General features: G+C 38.4%; 1 protein-coding gene and 1 long non-coding RNA gene across 2 annotated transcripts; both read right to left on the bottom strand.

Annotated features, from left to right (window-relative positions):
• Window positions 1-1,091: 1,091 nt before the first annotated feature.
• Window positions 1,092-4,978, bottom strand: LOC137278821 (isatin hydrolase-like). The gene is made up of 3 exons (XM_067811331.1): window positions 4,942-4,978; window positions 2,463-2,650; window positions 1,092-1,836 (listed from the first exon to the last, which is right to left on the bottom strand). The coding sequence occupies exons 2-3, from the start codon at window positions 2,633-2,635 to the stop codon at window positions 1,092-1,094; spliced, it is 918 nt and encodes a 305-aa protein (XP_067667432.1). The 5' UTR covers window positions 2,636-2,650; window positions 4,942-4,978.
• A 4,178-nt stretch (window positions 4,979-9,156) lies between these two features.
• On the bottom strand, window positions 9,157-16,677 carry LOC137277804 (uncharacterized). The gene is made up of 2 exons (XR_010956630.1): window positions 16,597-16,677; window positions 9,157-14,396 (listed from the first exon to the last, which is right to left on the bottom strand). It is a non-coding gene; the product is annotated as an uncharacterized lncRNA (long non-coding RNA).
• Window positions 16,678-18,033: the final 1,356 nt, after the last annotated feature.

Here is an 18,033-nt window from a genome sequence, read left to right as displayed (position 1 = left end):
TTTATAACATTCAGTCTCAGCCCAAACAGCAGCCCAGATGATGCAGGTCGTTCTGACAAACACAGGAACACAATCAGAACGAATCGAAAGGATTCGAACCTGGAATCACTTAATCCTGAAGCGCATAAAGGATTAACTCAGCACGATGCATCCTTACATCATGGGGGTAAGGAGGTTCAGTGTAGAGTGAGTGTCAGAAGTGTTTGAGTCTTAATAGTTAGCTTCAAATACTTTCACGCTTCAATACTTTCATTGTATGTTTTAGTGCGCAGTGTAGACATTATTTATAGTTGGAGTAATAGAAAAGGAGATAAAGACAGATGCAGATAACATAATGCACACATGTTTGGACCTTCACCAATCATACTATAAAAACACCACATGTTAAGACGCGTGAAGTTCCAGGTTAGAACTGATCTTCAGGGGCCCACACTGGTCGTAAGAGGTGAAGAACCGGATCGGGAACTACATGGAATCTTAGTGAGTGTGAGTGAGTTTACTATTACCCATCATTCGTACAACATCAGCACTCAAAATATATAGCCTTTATTGAATATAAAAATATACATTTGGGTTGTGCGTCAATATATTATCGTATTGTGAAAACATATGAATAATATATTTTTGAAAAATGAACTACGACTATATATATAAATTACTTAGATTGAATAGGTATTGCCAAGTGGAACAAATTCTTCAAATTACTTTTCCATACGCCATTATACACACGATCTAGAAAGTGGGAGTTGTCATGCAGTCGTGAATATATACTGAGCAGTAAAGAAACGAAAAAATGAAATCTCATCAAAGTAAGCGTTCACGTTCATGTTTTCTATTTTTTAAAAAAATGACAAAAAGCTAGAGTTGCGTTTCTTTTGCTAGCAGTACACATCACACACACATTCACATCCATCAATCTTATTGTTTGCCATCAATAAATATTTGCGGATTATTACATCACGTGGGGAGGGATTGGAGGAGTTGGGGAGAGAATGAGGAGGAGAGGGTTTGGGGATACAGGTACATGGAACTGGACACTAAGAAGGTTCAGTATGAAAGTTTCGGGAATGTTCATCAGAATATAATAAAAATCATACTTTGACAAAATATATCACTAGGACACCGACAATCCAAATGTACGTTAAAGCCTGGTTCGTGGATGTTCCTGACCGAATAGGCCGTGGTCTTCTTTCTTGTCTTGTCAGTGTCTGTTCAGTTCTGGGACAAGAACATGGCGTCTTCTGTTCATTCATCAAGGCTAACACTCGGGCAGGCCCGCCGCTGCCGTCCAAAATTTTGGCCACCCCAACAAATACGGTCATGCCACGAGGTGGCAGTCGGTCTAGATTCGCAATGTTTTCCAATCCTGAAACATTATGCCGACCAAGCGTTTGGTGGACAGCAAAATTTGGTGTTTGCCCAAAATCTGTTGACGGCGTGTCCACCCCAATGACAATCACCTGTCTGTTGGTGGCTAGCCAGTTGACCGTGTCCACGTGCCAACCAGGGTAACGGAATGTTGAAGGATCCTCGGTGGTGTTGGTGTTGAAGACCAGGGACCTGTTGGGATATCGATGGCCCCAGTTGGAATTCATCATGACAACTGATCTTAGAGGGATACGACCATGAGCCAGTTCCCAGGCTGTGACGTCGCTCAGTTGGACTTGGTAGTCAGGGTTGGCTGCGGCTTTGCTTGAGACGTCGATTACCACACCTGGGCCGACCAGACGCTCGGGGGGAATTTGATGGACTCGGGGATGACCCTGGTAGAAATGGGAAGGCGCGTCCAAATGGGTCCCGCCATGTTCGGATGTGCTGAACCAGTTGCTCTCCAACCTACATGGACAAATATACAAAGACATGCAAGATAAAGCCGTTGTACATAATATATTGTAAAATTCGAAGCATAAGGCTAATTGAGACAAAAGGTAACTTGAGGGCGATGTCTCAACTGAAACGTCTGCTTCAGATGATCCACCGCTTACTGACTGGTGAACGTGCTGACGAACCGGAGAACCTACAGACGTATCTCATTTCTACAGTTTGAAGCCTGGTAGTATTCTGAAGGTGTTCATTCCGTTAGTGACATCACATACCGAATCTGATCACATATCCTGCATTAAAACCGGAGTAGACAGCTTACGTTACTCTGGATGATGAAGAATCAAGACTAATGGCTGATAAGCACAATGAACCAAACATTCATATTGCAAGCACATTCTCACGGGTACCCATTTACAGCTGGGTGAACTGAGACGATGTGGGATCTAAGTATCTTCTCTAAGGATACTGCGCAAATGTTCTCACCTGGGGACCCGAACATAGAAGCCTCCACCGAGGATCGAACCCGGACCTTCAATGTCACGGGAAGACGCCTTGTCACTGCGCTATTACGCTCCACGCGTTATTTACAATAACCTGAGATATGAGTGACTATTTCAACAAAGCTTCTACACACTAACCAATGGTTGTCCACTTCGCGTCGCTCCAGGATGGTGAAGTTGAATCTGGGAACCCCCGGCCAGTAGAGGGTGTTGACACTGCAGGCATGGGTCAAGTCGACCACCTGGCGCTGACCTTTCACCAGGGACGTCAGTAACGGCACGATATACCACAATGTCAACGACGACGTCATAGCGCTTCGTCACTGCTGATGTAGTAAACAACTGCCATATGAAACTAATAAAAGTTGCAACTTGAGTGTTTATACTATGCTAAATGGCCATATTGACAATTTCCTCCGAATGCAAGAAGCCTACCTATGTTCTAAATGTAAGATAATAAAACGCTCTATATTCATGGTGATCGTGAGCACTCCGCGGAATTCTAACAGGCACTGATTGAAAGTTGAAGCTAATTGAAGAATTCGTGCCGCTTGCTAAAATCCGAGAAACATCAGGTGGTCTTGTGAGTGAGTGAGTTTAGTTTTACGCCGCACTCAGCAATATTCCAGCCATATGGCGGCGGTCTGTGAATAATCGAGTCTGGACCAGACAATCCAGTGACCAACAACATGAGCATCGATCTGTGCAATTGGGAACCGATGACATGTGCCAACCAAGTCAGCAAGCCTGACCACCTGATCCCGTTAGTCGCCTCTTACGACAAGCATAGTCACCTATTATGGCAAGCATGGGTTGCTGAAGGCCTATTCTACCACGGGACCTTCACGGGTAGTTATGTATGAATTCCAATGGCCTATATTCATATAACATATATGTATACCATGAAAATACATTGAAAACATTACACATATGTATACAAAAATTAAGAATTTAACAAAGTCAGTCTCTGTCTATAAGCAGTATATATGCAGTTACATAAATTTAAAAATGATTCACTTGGAGTGAATGTTAAGAAACTATTGAATATAAATATATTTGGAAATCGGTTATAAACATGTGGAAAATAACGTACGTAACCCTTCTTCAAAATAACATTTGCATGCTAAAAGAAAATGGAATTCATCCTCTATACTGAATTTACAAACAAGACGTGCGTAGAGATACATCAATATTTAAACATCTTCCTTCATTTATTTTATGTCGTAATGAGCCTGCTCGGTATTTCATGAGAATATTATGATATTTAATTTACTGTATAACACTTAATTATTGTTCAAATAAAATCTAAAATTAAAAACTTAATTTTAAAAAATGAAGCTCATCTGGTTTTTTACATAGTATAAAATAACATATATTCCAGTGTCCAGACAGTAATCAGATGGATGTACGTATGTCTTAATAGTAAAACTGACCTGTCCAGCACAAGAGTGGTGTTATACAGGCTGTTCGTCCAACTCTTACTCCACGTTTATCGTGGACACAGCGGATCACGCCGTTTTATTTCCTCGTGATTTGTGTAAAACATTACATTACGATAAGGAAGCATCATCAAAGCAGTTATTTACAGTCAGCGTGGTTATGAATTATCAAGGAAAGCAGGGCGGAAGAAGAGCGGGGCGTTGGATGTTTCCGCTCACTAACCTTAACATACCTTTAGGTGAACTTCACACAGCACGGTTACTGCTCTGAATGAAACAAATGATTTGCTCCACCTTTATAAAGGTTAAAGTGGTAAATGTGGTTTACTCTCGTGATGAAAGATTGTTTTAACTCTGAGATGAATGTCCTTATTTTTTCAGTGAATTACCCGACGCTGAATGTGTGTACTGAACGTGTTGCTGTTGATGAAACAGACGGACTTCAAAGGGACGTTGTTGAGTATAGATGTGTCCTGAATTTTCAAATCTTATTTTAATTAATTATATTTTTTATGAGTGAAAAGCATATTTATGTAATTTTCAATTCAGGGCCAAGTTTGATATGTACCATGATGTACCGTGTGTGTATGTTTGAGAGTGAGTGAGTATGGTGTCAGGCGGCTTTAAGCATTGCTCTACTGGTTCGGGGACGTTAGGAGTGTGCTTCACACTCTCGAGGGGAGTCGAACTGGGTCGTTGATAATTGTAAACGTTTTAACCATTTCAGCGTAATAAAGTAAAGTACTAAAATGCAATTTAGGCAGGACGAGCGAACGCGTTCTAACACGTTAGGAATTGCTTATAGTATGTTCACACTGATCATAAACGACAAACAAAGCTCCATCCTTTTCACAGATATCACCGTGTTCCTGAGTGTAATATATTTAACATCGCATTAAGCTATGTTCCAACAATATTGTGGAAGTATGTCAAGCGGGTCTGGGCTAGGTAATCCATTGATCAACAGCATGAGCATCAATCTATGCAAATTGAAATGCGATGACATGCGTTAACAAAATATAAATTGTATTCTTTCCACACAATCTTCTACAGATTGACAGAATAATATATATTTTCAGATAAAGCATTGCCTTCTTTAAAAAATACTCTCAAAGTGAACACCTACATTGTACTTGTTTTACATGAATGTTTGACGTATGGCAACATCGAGCACCTACCTGTGTGTGACCCGTTACAAGTGGCTGCACTTCCTACAGATGAAAGACTGACGAAAAGAGTCTTTAATAGGCTGCGGTTTGAAGGTCAACCGGGTCGGAAGATGAACTCGCGTAATACCTAAACGAACATGACTTCCGTATGTTAATCTCATATGAGGTCTTTGTCCACCGAAGCCGGCAAATGTCACCCTCGCTGTCAAGTCAAAGGGGAATGGAGTGATTTAAAAATATGGACATTTCTGTCATGTAATTTCAAAAGTTCCTCATCTGAACCTGTGTGTGTTCGGTGTTAAAGAAAAGCTGTGTATGCAGTATTTCTGCCGTGTAATTTCAAAAGTGCCTCATCTGAACCTGTATGTGTTTGTTCGGTGTTAAAGAAAAGCTGTGTATGCAGTATTTCTGCCGTGTAATTTCAAAAGTGCCTCATCTGAACCTGTATGTGTTTGTTCGGTGTTAAAAAAAACCCTGTGTATACTGAACGGAAAAAGAAACGCCAGTTTAGAAAATATGAAATGTCATGAAAGTAAGCGTTGATAGTTATGTCTTCTATGTAAAAACATGACCAAAAAAAAAGAGTTGTTTCTTTTGCTGTTCAGCATACTAGTACTTAAAGGTCACATGCAACCAAAAAAATCAAACATAATTAAAACACATTTATCACTTATTCATGACATATAATATACATTGCTGCTTTTAAAAAAAACAAATAAACAAAATTATAAGCGTACAATCGAGATTCAAAAGTGCAATATTTTGTACTTGGGCTTACTTCCCCCGAAACGAAGCCCTCGGGAGACCGAACCCAGTCATAGCGGGTGGATATGCACTCAAGTGTAACGACGGCTCCCGATTGGCTGTTTCATTTGCTGATATGCTGTGGGTTCATTGTGTGTACAGAAAGATGATCTGTTTGATGGGCATTTTAGAAGTATAGCCAGTTACAAGAAAGTAAGATTCTTTATGGATAACAACTTCTTTTTGTGTACTTGATGCGTTGTTTCAGTATGGATCCATATACTGTTGTCAAACGAAATCATATACACGAAAAGAAGTCGGTATCCATGAAGAATGTATACAGAGATGTTGGGTTTGGAAAATACATGTTCTCTGAATCTGGGCTCGATCCAATAAAAAATCACGTCAGTAGAGATGCTTGGCTGGAATCTGTCATTCGTCCAAGTACAAACCAGGACTTGAAACTGACAAGAGTTTGCACCAGTTTCCGTCAGATCCAGTCATCCGAAAAAAAATGAATGTAGTTTGTTTGCAACCCACAGACATAAAAACATGTCATGTGTATCACACGTGCCTAATTACAAAATGTGGCAGACACGGGACTAGGGTGCACGAGTCATAAATCAACTTATTTTCTTTATGTCGTATAGTCTGATGGGTGTTAAGTTCAAATTGCACGTGGTCAATGATTGAAGCTAAGTATTGCATGTTGTCTTTAGTAGACAGGCAGACAGACATATAGGTGTGAATAAACCAGACACTGAGCTTTCTCTGTGACAGTGACTGCTTATCTCAGTAAACAAGTTGTTTTACGTAACTAGTAGATAACTTACTTGTTTGTGTACACAACCAAGATTAGACTACTGCTCATGACCTCAGACGCTGGGCATGCATACTGTTTCAAGCTCTGCGAACCTATTCACTGCGCATGCGTTATGGACGCAGCGCAGCACAGCTGTTGAAACCAGTTTCCCCCCCAGCGCTGGGGGAATTTAGTGAAACGTTTGAACTCCGATTTCGCGGGCTTTTTTTCATCGCGTTTTTTTCAACTTTATAGGTTGAATTGGCATTTTTTATGATTTGTTTCGGTAAGTGCATACCGGAAGGTACCAGAATCTGCAAAGTTGTGTTTTACGTTGCATGTGACCTTTAAAGATCTTCGTTTTAAGGTTTGTATGTCTGTAAATTAGAATATGGCTTCATGGTATGAATGGTCACCTTATGAATGTTTCCGTGTTTAGTTCAAGTATAAACGTAGATCTATCCATTTTCTCATGTCATCAGACATATTAAAACAGTGAAATTGAAGCTGATCAGCTAGGAAACATGATTTGGTTTGATATCTAGCCGCAATATTCCAGCTATGTCGTGACAGTCTGTATATAATCAAGTCTAGACCAGACTCCTCCGTGATTAACAGCATGAACATCGATCTACGCAATCGAGCTATGATATGTGTCAAGTCAGTGAGCTTGTATTTTTGCAATACTCACTCTTTGATTGTCAATCTGTGTTCTAGTTGAGATATAGCTAACTGTGGCAATATAATTATACCTATCAAACAAATCAGTGGCGTGTATACACAGTCTGGATAGACTGTTTTCGATCATTGGAACAAAGACGATGTCATTTGCACCGGCGTAATATCAAAGATAGACATAACGAAGGATTTCACCAAGATATGTTTACAAGCTTTCATCCCTGCAATGGCACTTAACTACGTGGATGTAATCGGTCCTGCGACAATTTAAACAAGCATTGTCACTAAGGCGACATAATCCCCCGCCACAAATTATCAAATTAAACTTAAAAAGTAATGAAAATGAAGGTACTAGTTTTAGATAAAGTTAAATGCGCCTTCCCAAGGTGAAGCTTGGTGATGAATAAGAAGATCCAGTGACCAGCTCTTGAGATATCGTGTTGTCAAGCTTAACATGCAGGTGAACATGCAGAAATCAAAGTGTCTCTGTGACCTTGAACATTAATTGAAAGTCGCCAATTTCTACTCGGCCATGTCCCTGCACTAGATGAAGCTTCATGTCGATTGTGAAGAAAATCCAGAGAACGGTTCTTGAGGTATCTCGCTGACAAGTTAACATGCTGAAATGAAAATTAAGTGAAGGCCACCAAAATTGACTGGGCCCTGCCTCTACCCTAGAATAAGCTTGGAGATGAATATGAAGAAAATTCTGGGAACGATTCTTGAGATATCTCGCGGACAAGGGTAAAAGGTTAAATTCCCTTTGTGACCTTAAAATGAAAGTAAAGGTCGCCAAACCTGACCGAAACCCGTCTTTTACTATGACGAACCTTGGTACCAAATTTGAAAAGAATCTAGAGAATGGTTCTTAAGATATACCAATTAGTACGTATGGAAGAACGGAGCGTAATAATACGGTTTCTCTCATGTAACAGATGTTATCCTTGGGACAACTCTTTCCTAGTAAATGGCACTAAAGCATGGTGTGAGGACTTTAGTACCAGAGGACCTCTTCAGATACCCACTGAGACTGGTAGATCTAAGTCTGGACAGCGTTGTAGTTCAAATTCCTCCCTACCGACATGCCTAACATAGTTTCATGGAAATGCTGCTACAGTATCGGTCTGAGCAACCGACACATTATGCAAGTAATTAAGTGACGTTAACCTCTGGACTGAAATGCACCATAACCTTATCGTAAATAAGTACATTTATGTGACTACGGACAATTGTAAGAAAATGTGTTTTAATTGTATTCAGTCCAGCGATCAAACCATTTGATTACAGTAATTATGCTGAAGATGATGTTGCAGCTGCAATGATGATGCAATGAAAATGACCAAAGCAATCCCTTTACTCAGCGCCTTGGATTTACATTACTCTGTAGTGTCCAATTACCACATCAGGGTTGGTTCAAGGCCTGTTTCATACTGGAGAACAATGTAGAGAGACACTTAAAACAAGTTTCCAGGGAGCTGTTTCACTGATCATGACCTACAAAAACAAAAGCAGGCCATCCAACCTCATCACCTAAATTGTTTGATAACAAAACCCCCAAACTTACAGTAGTAGCCTACCCCACCCCACACTTACCCCACCCACCCACCCACACGCTCTCTCTCTCTCTCTCACTCTCTGTAATTGATGCGATATTTTAAGACACTCTTATATCTCATGTCATCATAGCTAATCTGTCAATCAATAAAAGACTACCAATTGTAACATTAGAGGATTCATGCATTCCTCAACTTCCTTACTGAGGTAGGTATATACTGGACAAAAATAGTAAGGGATATATGTAAATTTTGAAATAATGAATAATTCTGTATGTATTCACTGACATTCTGATAAAATATCAGTCAAAACAACACCAACATCCCTAACTTATCTTGACCAGTATATATTACAATAATCAAAGCCACTTCTTCTTATTGCAGAGATCTGGTGTCTACAATGTCTACAGGAAGTGTCACCTAATACAAACAATAACACATCTTAAGGATGTTTGCATAATTTATTTATAAGTTAATTCTCTGAAGGATAAAACAGTACATAAACATCTGACACCTTTAAAACAATTGAGTTAGTAAAAACACAAGCATGCTCATTAGGTATAGTATGATATTTGTAGATGGACTCCTGTGAATATGGAAACGGTTTTTAACTTTTATTAAAACTCCAGGTCAGAAACAAACAAATCAGTGCAACAAATAGCTGGTGGAATGGATTTGGATGTTTTTTAACTACAATGCCAATGAAAAAAATAGAACACTCTGGGTTTAGAATGTTGAATGTCTTGTAATGTTATTAACAGAACATCAACACCACTGTATGAGGATATGCCTGTGAGAGTAATAGCACTGACACTTCAAGTCTCTAGTGACTTCTGCTTATATACTGAACAGCAAAAGAAACTTTTTCTAAAATGAAATCTTTTCAAAGTAGCAATTCATGTTCATGTCTTCCATTTAAAAAGCAAATGTCAGTGTTGCATTTCCTTGACTGTTCAGAGTTAGTTGTTTCTTGCTTAGAATGAATCTGGACAGGACAGTCAAGTGACTAGTATTACATGTATCAGTTTACTCAACTGGATCTCATGACATGCATTGACGTCCCAGAGCCAGACTTCCTTATTCCATAGATTCCATCTTACAACAACAAGGGTATCTGCAGAGTTTAAAACCAGATTTTCCTGGGGCAGTTCACTTGTGAGGCTGTACAGCACTGAAGGAGAGTGGACACAATTCAGGTATACCAAATTTATCTGTGCCAACAATGAGAGACAGACTCTGACTGATAAACTTCACAAACAGGAAACATGAATGCAGGATGGTGCAATATATGATAACATTATCATAGAACATGTAACTACTTCAGTCATTACAGAGTTTAAAAGTCCTTCACCAAAAGTGATCTCTGAAACCAACACATTTTGTAAACAATGAAATCCTGAAGTATCTCTTAGCATATTATCATTTATGACGATGGGGTCAGTTGAATGTTCCTGATACTGAGTACTTATGAAAATTGCTAAACAGTCACATGCACTCATGTTACTTTTTAGAGTGAGTTTAGTTTTACACCGCACTCAGCAATATTCCAGCTATATGGCGGCGGTCTGTAAATAATCGAGTCTGGACCAGACAATCCAGTGATCAACAACATGAGCATCAATCTATGCAATTGGGAACGGATGATATGTGTCAACCAAGTCAGCGAGTCTGACCACCCAATCGCCTTTCATAGTCGCCTTTTATGGCAAGCATGGGTTGCTGAAGACCTATTCTACCCTGGGACCTTCACGGGTATTACTTTTTAGAACCAGGAACATTATTGTATGGTGCAACCATAATTTTACCTGTAACCAGGCCATAGATTTTTAACCTGCCTTAGCTCTAAGACAGTTCTAAGTGCCATACATTAACTTTCAAATATCTTAGCACTAAGAGAGCTTTGAAAATCTAGGTCCAGATTGCATTCAGTACAGGTACTGAAAAAGCATTATGAAAACACACCCCGAGTCATGCACTAGTAACATGTTTAATCTCACTCTTAAAATAGCTTACTCATAAGTGATTAAAATTCCAACTGTATGGTGACAGAATGTAAATAATCAAGTCTGGAGCAGACAATCCAGAGATCAACATCATGAACAGTAGAACCCATGCAATTGTGATGACATGTATCAAGCTAGTCTGCAAGTTTGACCACCTGATCCCGTTAGTCGCCACTAACAACAAGCATGGGTTAAGATCAATTTTCACCTGGATCTTCATGGTTCATAAGTTCCATAAACACAACTTGACTTACATGTAAGTGAGAAAAGAATTCCGCAAGGCTTCCAGCACTTACTGGACTGTCATCCCTAACAAAGATTCAGCAGTATATTAGTACAGCAGTATTAGCAAACAAAGTAACACCCTCTGTGTCTTATATTAAGGATCACTTAATACTTCATTTTAAGAGAGGATTTGGGAATTCAAAGCCCCCCACTTACCATAGTAAACAACAAACATAAAAAATAGCATTCTGTATATTTCAATAAAAATTACTAATAATAATAAACCGTAAAACTACAGTAAAAACACAAGTATATGAATGTTTGAGTGAATTTGGGGCTTTACGCCACTTTTAGTAATATTTCAGCAATATTGGGGCTGTGGACAGTCAAAAATAGTAACTATGTATGGAATTGAATCAGTCTTGGTGAGCGAACACTTGAACCATTAGGCTACTCTAATGAACCTACCAGTAAATGATATAGTAGTGATACCTAAGTGATCTAACAGTCAGCCTGTATGATATTCATAACAATGTATATTTGCAAGAATAGGTAAGCTAATATGTTTTATATCTATCATCTCTAAGACCTGATGACGAAGTCATGCTTATCACTTCTCAACAACTGCTTCAAGAATAGGAAATTCAATAGTTTGATGTTCAGTGATCACATGCCATGTTAAAACTCCTCAAAATTAAGACAAGATGTTCAAACTGATGGACATAAAATCTTAGGTCATGTCAATTTAGGCATCTGAGTACATTGCCGCAACAACGATCATTAAGTTCTATGCTAATTTTAACTCTTCAGTTATGTAGTTTCACATGAGTATTATTTTATGCCCTATTTCAACAGAACACAAGAAACAGGATGAACACATTGCAAGGGATACACACATGATGAATCACACCCCATTGTTCAAAACACCTGCCTGCCTACCTGGGACAGGTTATTCTAAACATAGACTGCCATTCTCAAGTTAACCTGCCCAAGGGATGGGTTAAAATTTCAACTTGTACGTAAACATATTCATCCCATTTCAGGACTGCAAATCATTATTAATTCAGTCACAAATCTGAAGTAACAGTTAACTCTTTTCCTGAATTAGAATGAGTTTTTTTTAAATGTTTTATAAGTTTTAATTTAAATACACTAAGTAAATTTACATTTCTTGTGGACAGGAAAGTTTTGATCAGAGCTAGTAAGTTTTACATCTCCAGCCCCGTGCTCTGGCTGAAACTTGTGGGAGTCTCATGAGCAAACTTTAAAAACTTGCCTAACTACCACCCGTGTTTCACATAAAGCAGCTACAGCGAATAAAGTCTTAAGTTTTCTGCTATTGTTCCCTGTAGCCTACACATTTCCCATCCACAATACCTACTAAGAGAGTAGTTATCATTGTTTTTCACAATAAATATATGAGAAAAAGATCACTCAAACTGAGACAATACAAATTGTTATGTCACACTTCCTATCAGTTGTCTTCAGGACCAACTGCATTGTGCCATTAACAAACCCATACATTATGTAACATAGAGTGACTTAAGTGATAACTCACAAAACATTTCTCTCTATAAAGTACTATGTCAGGCTAAATGAAAAAAAGTAAAATGCTTCTCGGGCAATTTTTCATTACATTAAAATAAATAATTTTGACTTTACTATGTCCTGATCATCCATTTGCCCACTCTAAGAATGAGTGTCTGTAAGAACGGGTATCACTGAATCTACAACTCATTAACATGTGCTAGACTTTCCAAGCTGTATTTCTGAGAAAGAAAAATAAAAATGTGTTCCTCCCTCATCACATTTTTTTCTATAAAATTTTTTTAAAATGTTGTACTCCCTCATCACTTCTGAAAAAAGGTGCCCGAGAAACATTTAACTTTTGTATGCAGCCTTATCTAAACTAGATATAAACATGTTAAATATACAGTAATATCAAAATGTTATTGTTTATGACAGCTGTTTCTGTTGCAACCATAGGACACTGTTTCTCAGATGCATATACTACTATATTATGCTGTTCATTTGTGAACATGTTTATTGAGAAATTTCAAAAAGGAAACATTACCAGACCAGGCCAGACCAATTTTATTTCTTGTTTTTTTTATTTTTGTCCTCAGAAAACCTGAAGGCAGTGGGGAAAGAAAATAAAATAAAAAATAAAATTCACCAGTCAAAGAACTACTCCTTTTAAATTCTGAAAGTATTTTATTTTTGGCAATTTATGAAGAGTAAAACAATCCAACATTTTCGTTTTTGTAAGGTTGCATTTTTGGCCAATACAAACATGAGGATTTAATTTTCTGTGTTTTGAAAATTAAGTTTTACGGTTTTTCTTATTCTTGAAAAATATGATCGCTGATTCGTTAAACAAGAAATACAAAAAAATTATGAAAAATTACTGGATAACAATTTCCTGTTTTTCACTATGTTTCAGGAAAACATCTTGCCCCTTCACCTGGTACATCCTAGAAAGATTGTCCATAGAGTTCATGTCTTCATGACATTCCAATATAAGTTTTTTTTTACAGCTTTCTAATATACCAGTGTACCAAACACTGAAACAATTTCTCAGGTATAAAGATGACTTTCCTTTCACTACTGGTGACCATTCTCTAAAAATATATAAAAATACAGAAAAACATGTAAAAGTCTTCATTGTCAACTGACAATAAACTGAACACCATTTCCTGGTTGTGTCTCAAACTACATTTTTGTCCAGTGAAAAACGAGTGCAAAGAACAATGTGGCACAGTTTTGTTTACGAACTGATGAAGATCGTCCTTGAGGTGGGAGTGTACAGCTGTAGCTGCAGTTCCCAATATGATGATACACAACAACAAACCCACGCTCTTCTAGGTTGCTCTTAAGAGCCCGTATGTATTCTTCAGCACTGACTTCTGCAAACTGTTTCCATGGTTTTAATTTCACATTTGCCTCTTTTGTGGATTTTGCACAAACACAGACGTGATTAACATCAAACAAATCACTTTTAGGTTTGTGTTCTGACTCCAAAGCTGACACCACAACTGTTGTGGAAGGGTAACTTTTATGCATTATTTCTGGATTTCCTGCTTGGTGTAAAATTTCATTCAAAGCACTTGGAAATCCATCCAAACGGGAGTAAAATTTGTCTCTCATTAACTTGGCCATTATTGACGGTTGTAGTTCAAGTTCATGAATGAGATCACCGAGTCCGAAATAAACAGCATCCTTATACACCTTTTCCATCAAATGCACAGGAGGTAGTTCATTGAGACGTAGGTATCGCAATATATGTTCAAAGGAATCGCCGTCTGCATCGATGAAGTAGCGACCATCTTTGTCATGCATGCATGGGAACTTGCCACTAAACATGGTTCCGAGCATGGTGTCTTGGTGTTTGGTCAACGTCAAGTGGGTGGTGCTGAAATGACGCCCGCCTACATTCAGCTCTATAATGTCCGGGAAGCCCTGAAAGTAGATGTTGGTCATTACGTGATACTCACAAATCCAGTGTTCAGGCATGGGCATAGATTTTCAAAGCTCTCTTAGTGCTGAAACAGTCTTAGGTTTATGTTAACGTAGGGCACTTATGACTATCTTAGTGCTAAGAGAACCTCGAAAAACTAGGCCTTGGGCTGTTGACAATGCTATAGCACAATCTATAATATTTATATCTGACAGCATACCTTAATGTATGCTGTATAACTCCTCCTAGTTGTACTGGCTAGCGACCAGTTATCACCATTTTTAAGCATGTTTTAACAATTTGCTCCATTATTTCTTAACAGAATGATAAAAAAATTGTCTTGATGATAGATCAGCTATTCATCGATGTTTTCTGCTTGTTTACAGTTGCTGATCGTGTTTCTCCAAAACGCGGTCAACAGGAAGCGCGGTAGTGTAGATTGTGCTTTCCCAACAAATAACAAGACCAATTATCGCCATTTCTGATTTTTTTATGTTATTCACCTAATCTGACATAAACATGGTAATAAAACTATTGTGTTTCAAACCTTGACATATTGAAGAAATTTCACAATTAGAATTTGTTCGTAAAAAAGAAATTGAAAAGACCAAAACTCGCTCTCATTATGAATGTTGACGGATGCTGACATAAGCTGATGGGAGTATGTATATGTCACCGTATGGTTGAACATATCACAGTTGATATTTCGAGTAGTCGTTTGCAATTTTCGGAATGATTGTTTTCTCTGGGAAAAAGGAAAAGATATAGGTGAAAATTGACAGTTATATTTTGTTCGTATTATCTGCATGGTATCACAAGTCCAGAAAACAGATGGAAATTTGGCATGGGTGATTTTCATTCAATTCTCATCATTTATGAAATTTCATGTCAACACACCAATGGTCAGATGACATACCCCTGACATGTTTGGGTCTTGTCTTCCCGAGGGATTCATATTTGTAACGTCTACAACGTAAAATACTCACAGTAATTTTAACTCTTGTAACCTATCATGAGTGAGTGAGTTAATATTTAATGTCACATTGGCAATATTGCAGCCATATCGTGACAAGAACATGCATGTCAAAAAAGAATATATATGCATATTATGAAGACCCTGTCTACGAAGTACAGTAAAGTATAACCTATCATTTCAGGGAATTAAGTCTTTGAAGGGCATTTAGAAGTGAAATGCATAAGAATGAAGATTTTATGGATGTCAACTTCTTTATATGAGAACACAACGTTTCGGAGTTAATGCTTACTCCTTCATCAGGTGATTGAGAATGGGGTACAGAGCTATATTGTCAATATGTGAAATACCACAGAAGTGCAAGTAAAGCTGTCTGCGCAAGTGCTACAGCCAGGTGCTGGTGATAATTGGTACACAGGGTTAACTGGTCGCTAGCCAGTACCTTTTTATGCATTTGGCTGGATGTGACTTACAGTAATCAATAGATAACTTATATAGATCTACAGGAATACATGAACATATTTTTATTAGACTTGCACCTTTGTATTAATAATTGTTTCAAACGTAAAACATATAGCTTCCATGTATAGAAGGGGTTATACAGATTAGCTACCCATTACATTAACATCAGAAAGGGGGTATTGCATATTGTCTTCTTGCGCATAATACAGCGAAAGGATTAAAAAACTTGAAGATCAGCAAACTTCCACTCAATGAAAAGACTCAAGACTCATCAATCTCACTTGACTTCTTGCAGTCCTGAATTGAAGTTTTAAGTTAAAAAGCTAAAAGGATAACCTGAGGAACAAATTCACAGACATTCAGGCATACAACTTCTCACAAAATGTGTGTATATCAGTTATTTTAATTTACTGTGTAATCACAATCGTTTGCTTCGAGCGAAAATAGGCTGTGCGTTGAAACGCCCATTCCCGAATTTAGAAGTGATGTGCGTGAGAGTCGTACACTTAAACAATCAACCTTGCCCATTCGTGATCTGTATCACCCACCTACGGCCAAGATATTCTCGCAAAAGTGTCGTAATTGCAAGCTATTAGCCTGTCCAAAGTGTGAAAGTATCCATGTCACATGTCACTTACAGTGACCTTCGATAGGCAGACATTTCCGTGCGGACGTGTGGTGATATTGTTACTCAAGTGTTTATACAAAACTTCAAAACACTATACAAATATATGATGTAATACATGTCATAGTAAATTGACACTTACGTGCGATTTCCCTGCCATTTCGCCTTCCACGTTGACAGCCATTTTCCGTGTTTACAAACATTACCGAAGGGACGTAACTCTGTCGACACCCTACAAACACCGTACTTGCATGTTAACAAAGGTTCGGTTCCGGTAGTCATCTTATGCAAAGCTATTTTTCCGGTTTTCATAATAATATTTAATACAGCATTTAAAAACATTAGCCAACATTTGTACGCGAAGCATTATTTTCTTTATCCTCCGGGTGATATCATTTGGTGGCCAAGCTGGAAAAAAATAGCAAATATTTGCATAGCGCCGATATCCAGTTCAGCTGCTTCAGCTGCCCTCGAACATTGAACGTCCATCACAACAGCACATCATATTTTTCCATCTCAGTTCAACTCTCTGGGGATAATACAACTCTTTCAAACTACAAGGTGCACTGAGTTAATGTGGTTTTCCCATCCTTACAAGGTACCCATTCACAGATGGTTGAGCTGGGAGACATATTCTCAGTACTTCGTCCCAGTTCATTGCACGTTGCTGTACCCGCAACTAGGTGTTTGCACGTTTTCACGTGGCCACCATCTGGTCATCTATCAATGGATTCGTGGGCTTTTTCTATGTACACAGGGCTGTATACTGTACACCAGGGGTTGTCAAAACACTGAAACTAGTGAAAGAGTCTGCACACAAAGTTGACTCCCAAGTTTTTACACTTGGTCACAGGTGGGCTCGATCCCAGCAACGTCAAGTTCGCTGGATTGCTAGCTTGGTGCCTTTAAACAGCTTGCCCATCATGCCCCAACATTAACATCTTAAGAAAATGGTGTGTTTGTGTAGAAGACATGTTTGTACAATGTACTGCAATGTTTACTAATGTATTATTGTCAAAACAGAGACGTTCACTTCTGTCTCATTTCTAATATGGAGATAAACATCATGTGTTGGCCAATTTCTGGGTGTTATTGAGTACTGTAAACCAAAAGTCACTGTGTTCTGTAATCTGATTGGTTGAAAAACATGATATTTGGTATTTGATTCCCGGAAACTGCAACACTGTTCGCTGCATATTGACATGTATAGCCATCGCAAACAATTGTTTTGTGTAATCAACGGTGTTGACGTCATTCAAATCATATTGTGATGTAAAGTCAGAATGAAGTGAGCAGCTGCAGATGCTACCATGGGAACCAGCTGAAACGAACAGGTTATGACAAATCAGTGCCGTGCCCCTCCTTGATGTAAACAAGTACAGACAGTAAAACCCTTTGGTTTACTTTTTTCTTTACAATGTTGATAAACATCATGTGTTGCCCAATTTGCGAGTGTTATTGAGTATTTGAAGCATGGGAATATTCCATTTGAAACCTCCGGCTGACGCCATCGGTTCCAAATGTATTCCCGAAAATTGGCCAACACATGATGTTTATCTCATAATTCGATCATGTTTTT

Source organism: Haliotis asinina, chromosome 3 (assembly GCF_037392515.1).
Source record: "Haliotis asinina isolate JCU_RB_2024 chromosome 3, JCU_Hal_asi_v2, whole genome shotgun sequence".
Taxonomy (NCBI): domain Eukaryota; kingdom Metazoa; phylum Mollusca; class Gastropoda; order Lepetellida; family Haliotidae; genus Haliotis; species Haliotis asinina.
Note: the sequence above shows the minus strand (reverse complement) of the source record. Positions and strands in the feature narration are given on the sequence as shown.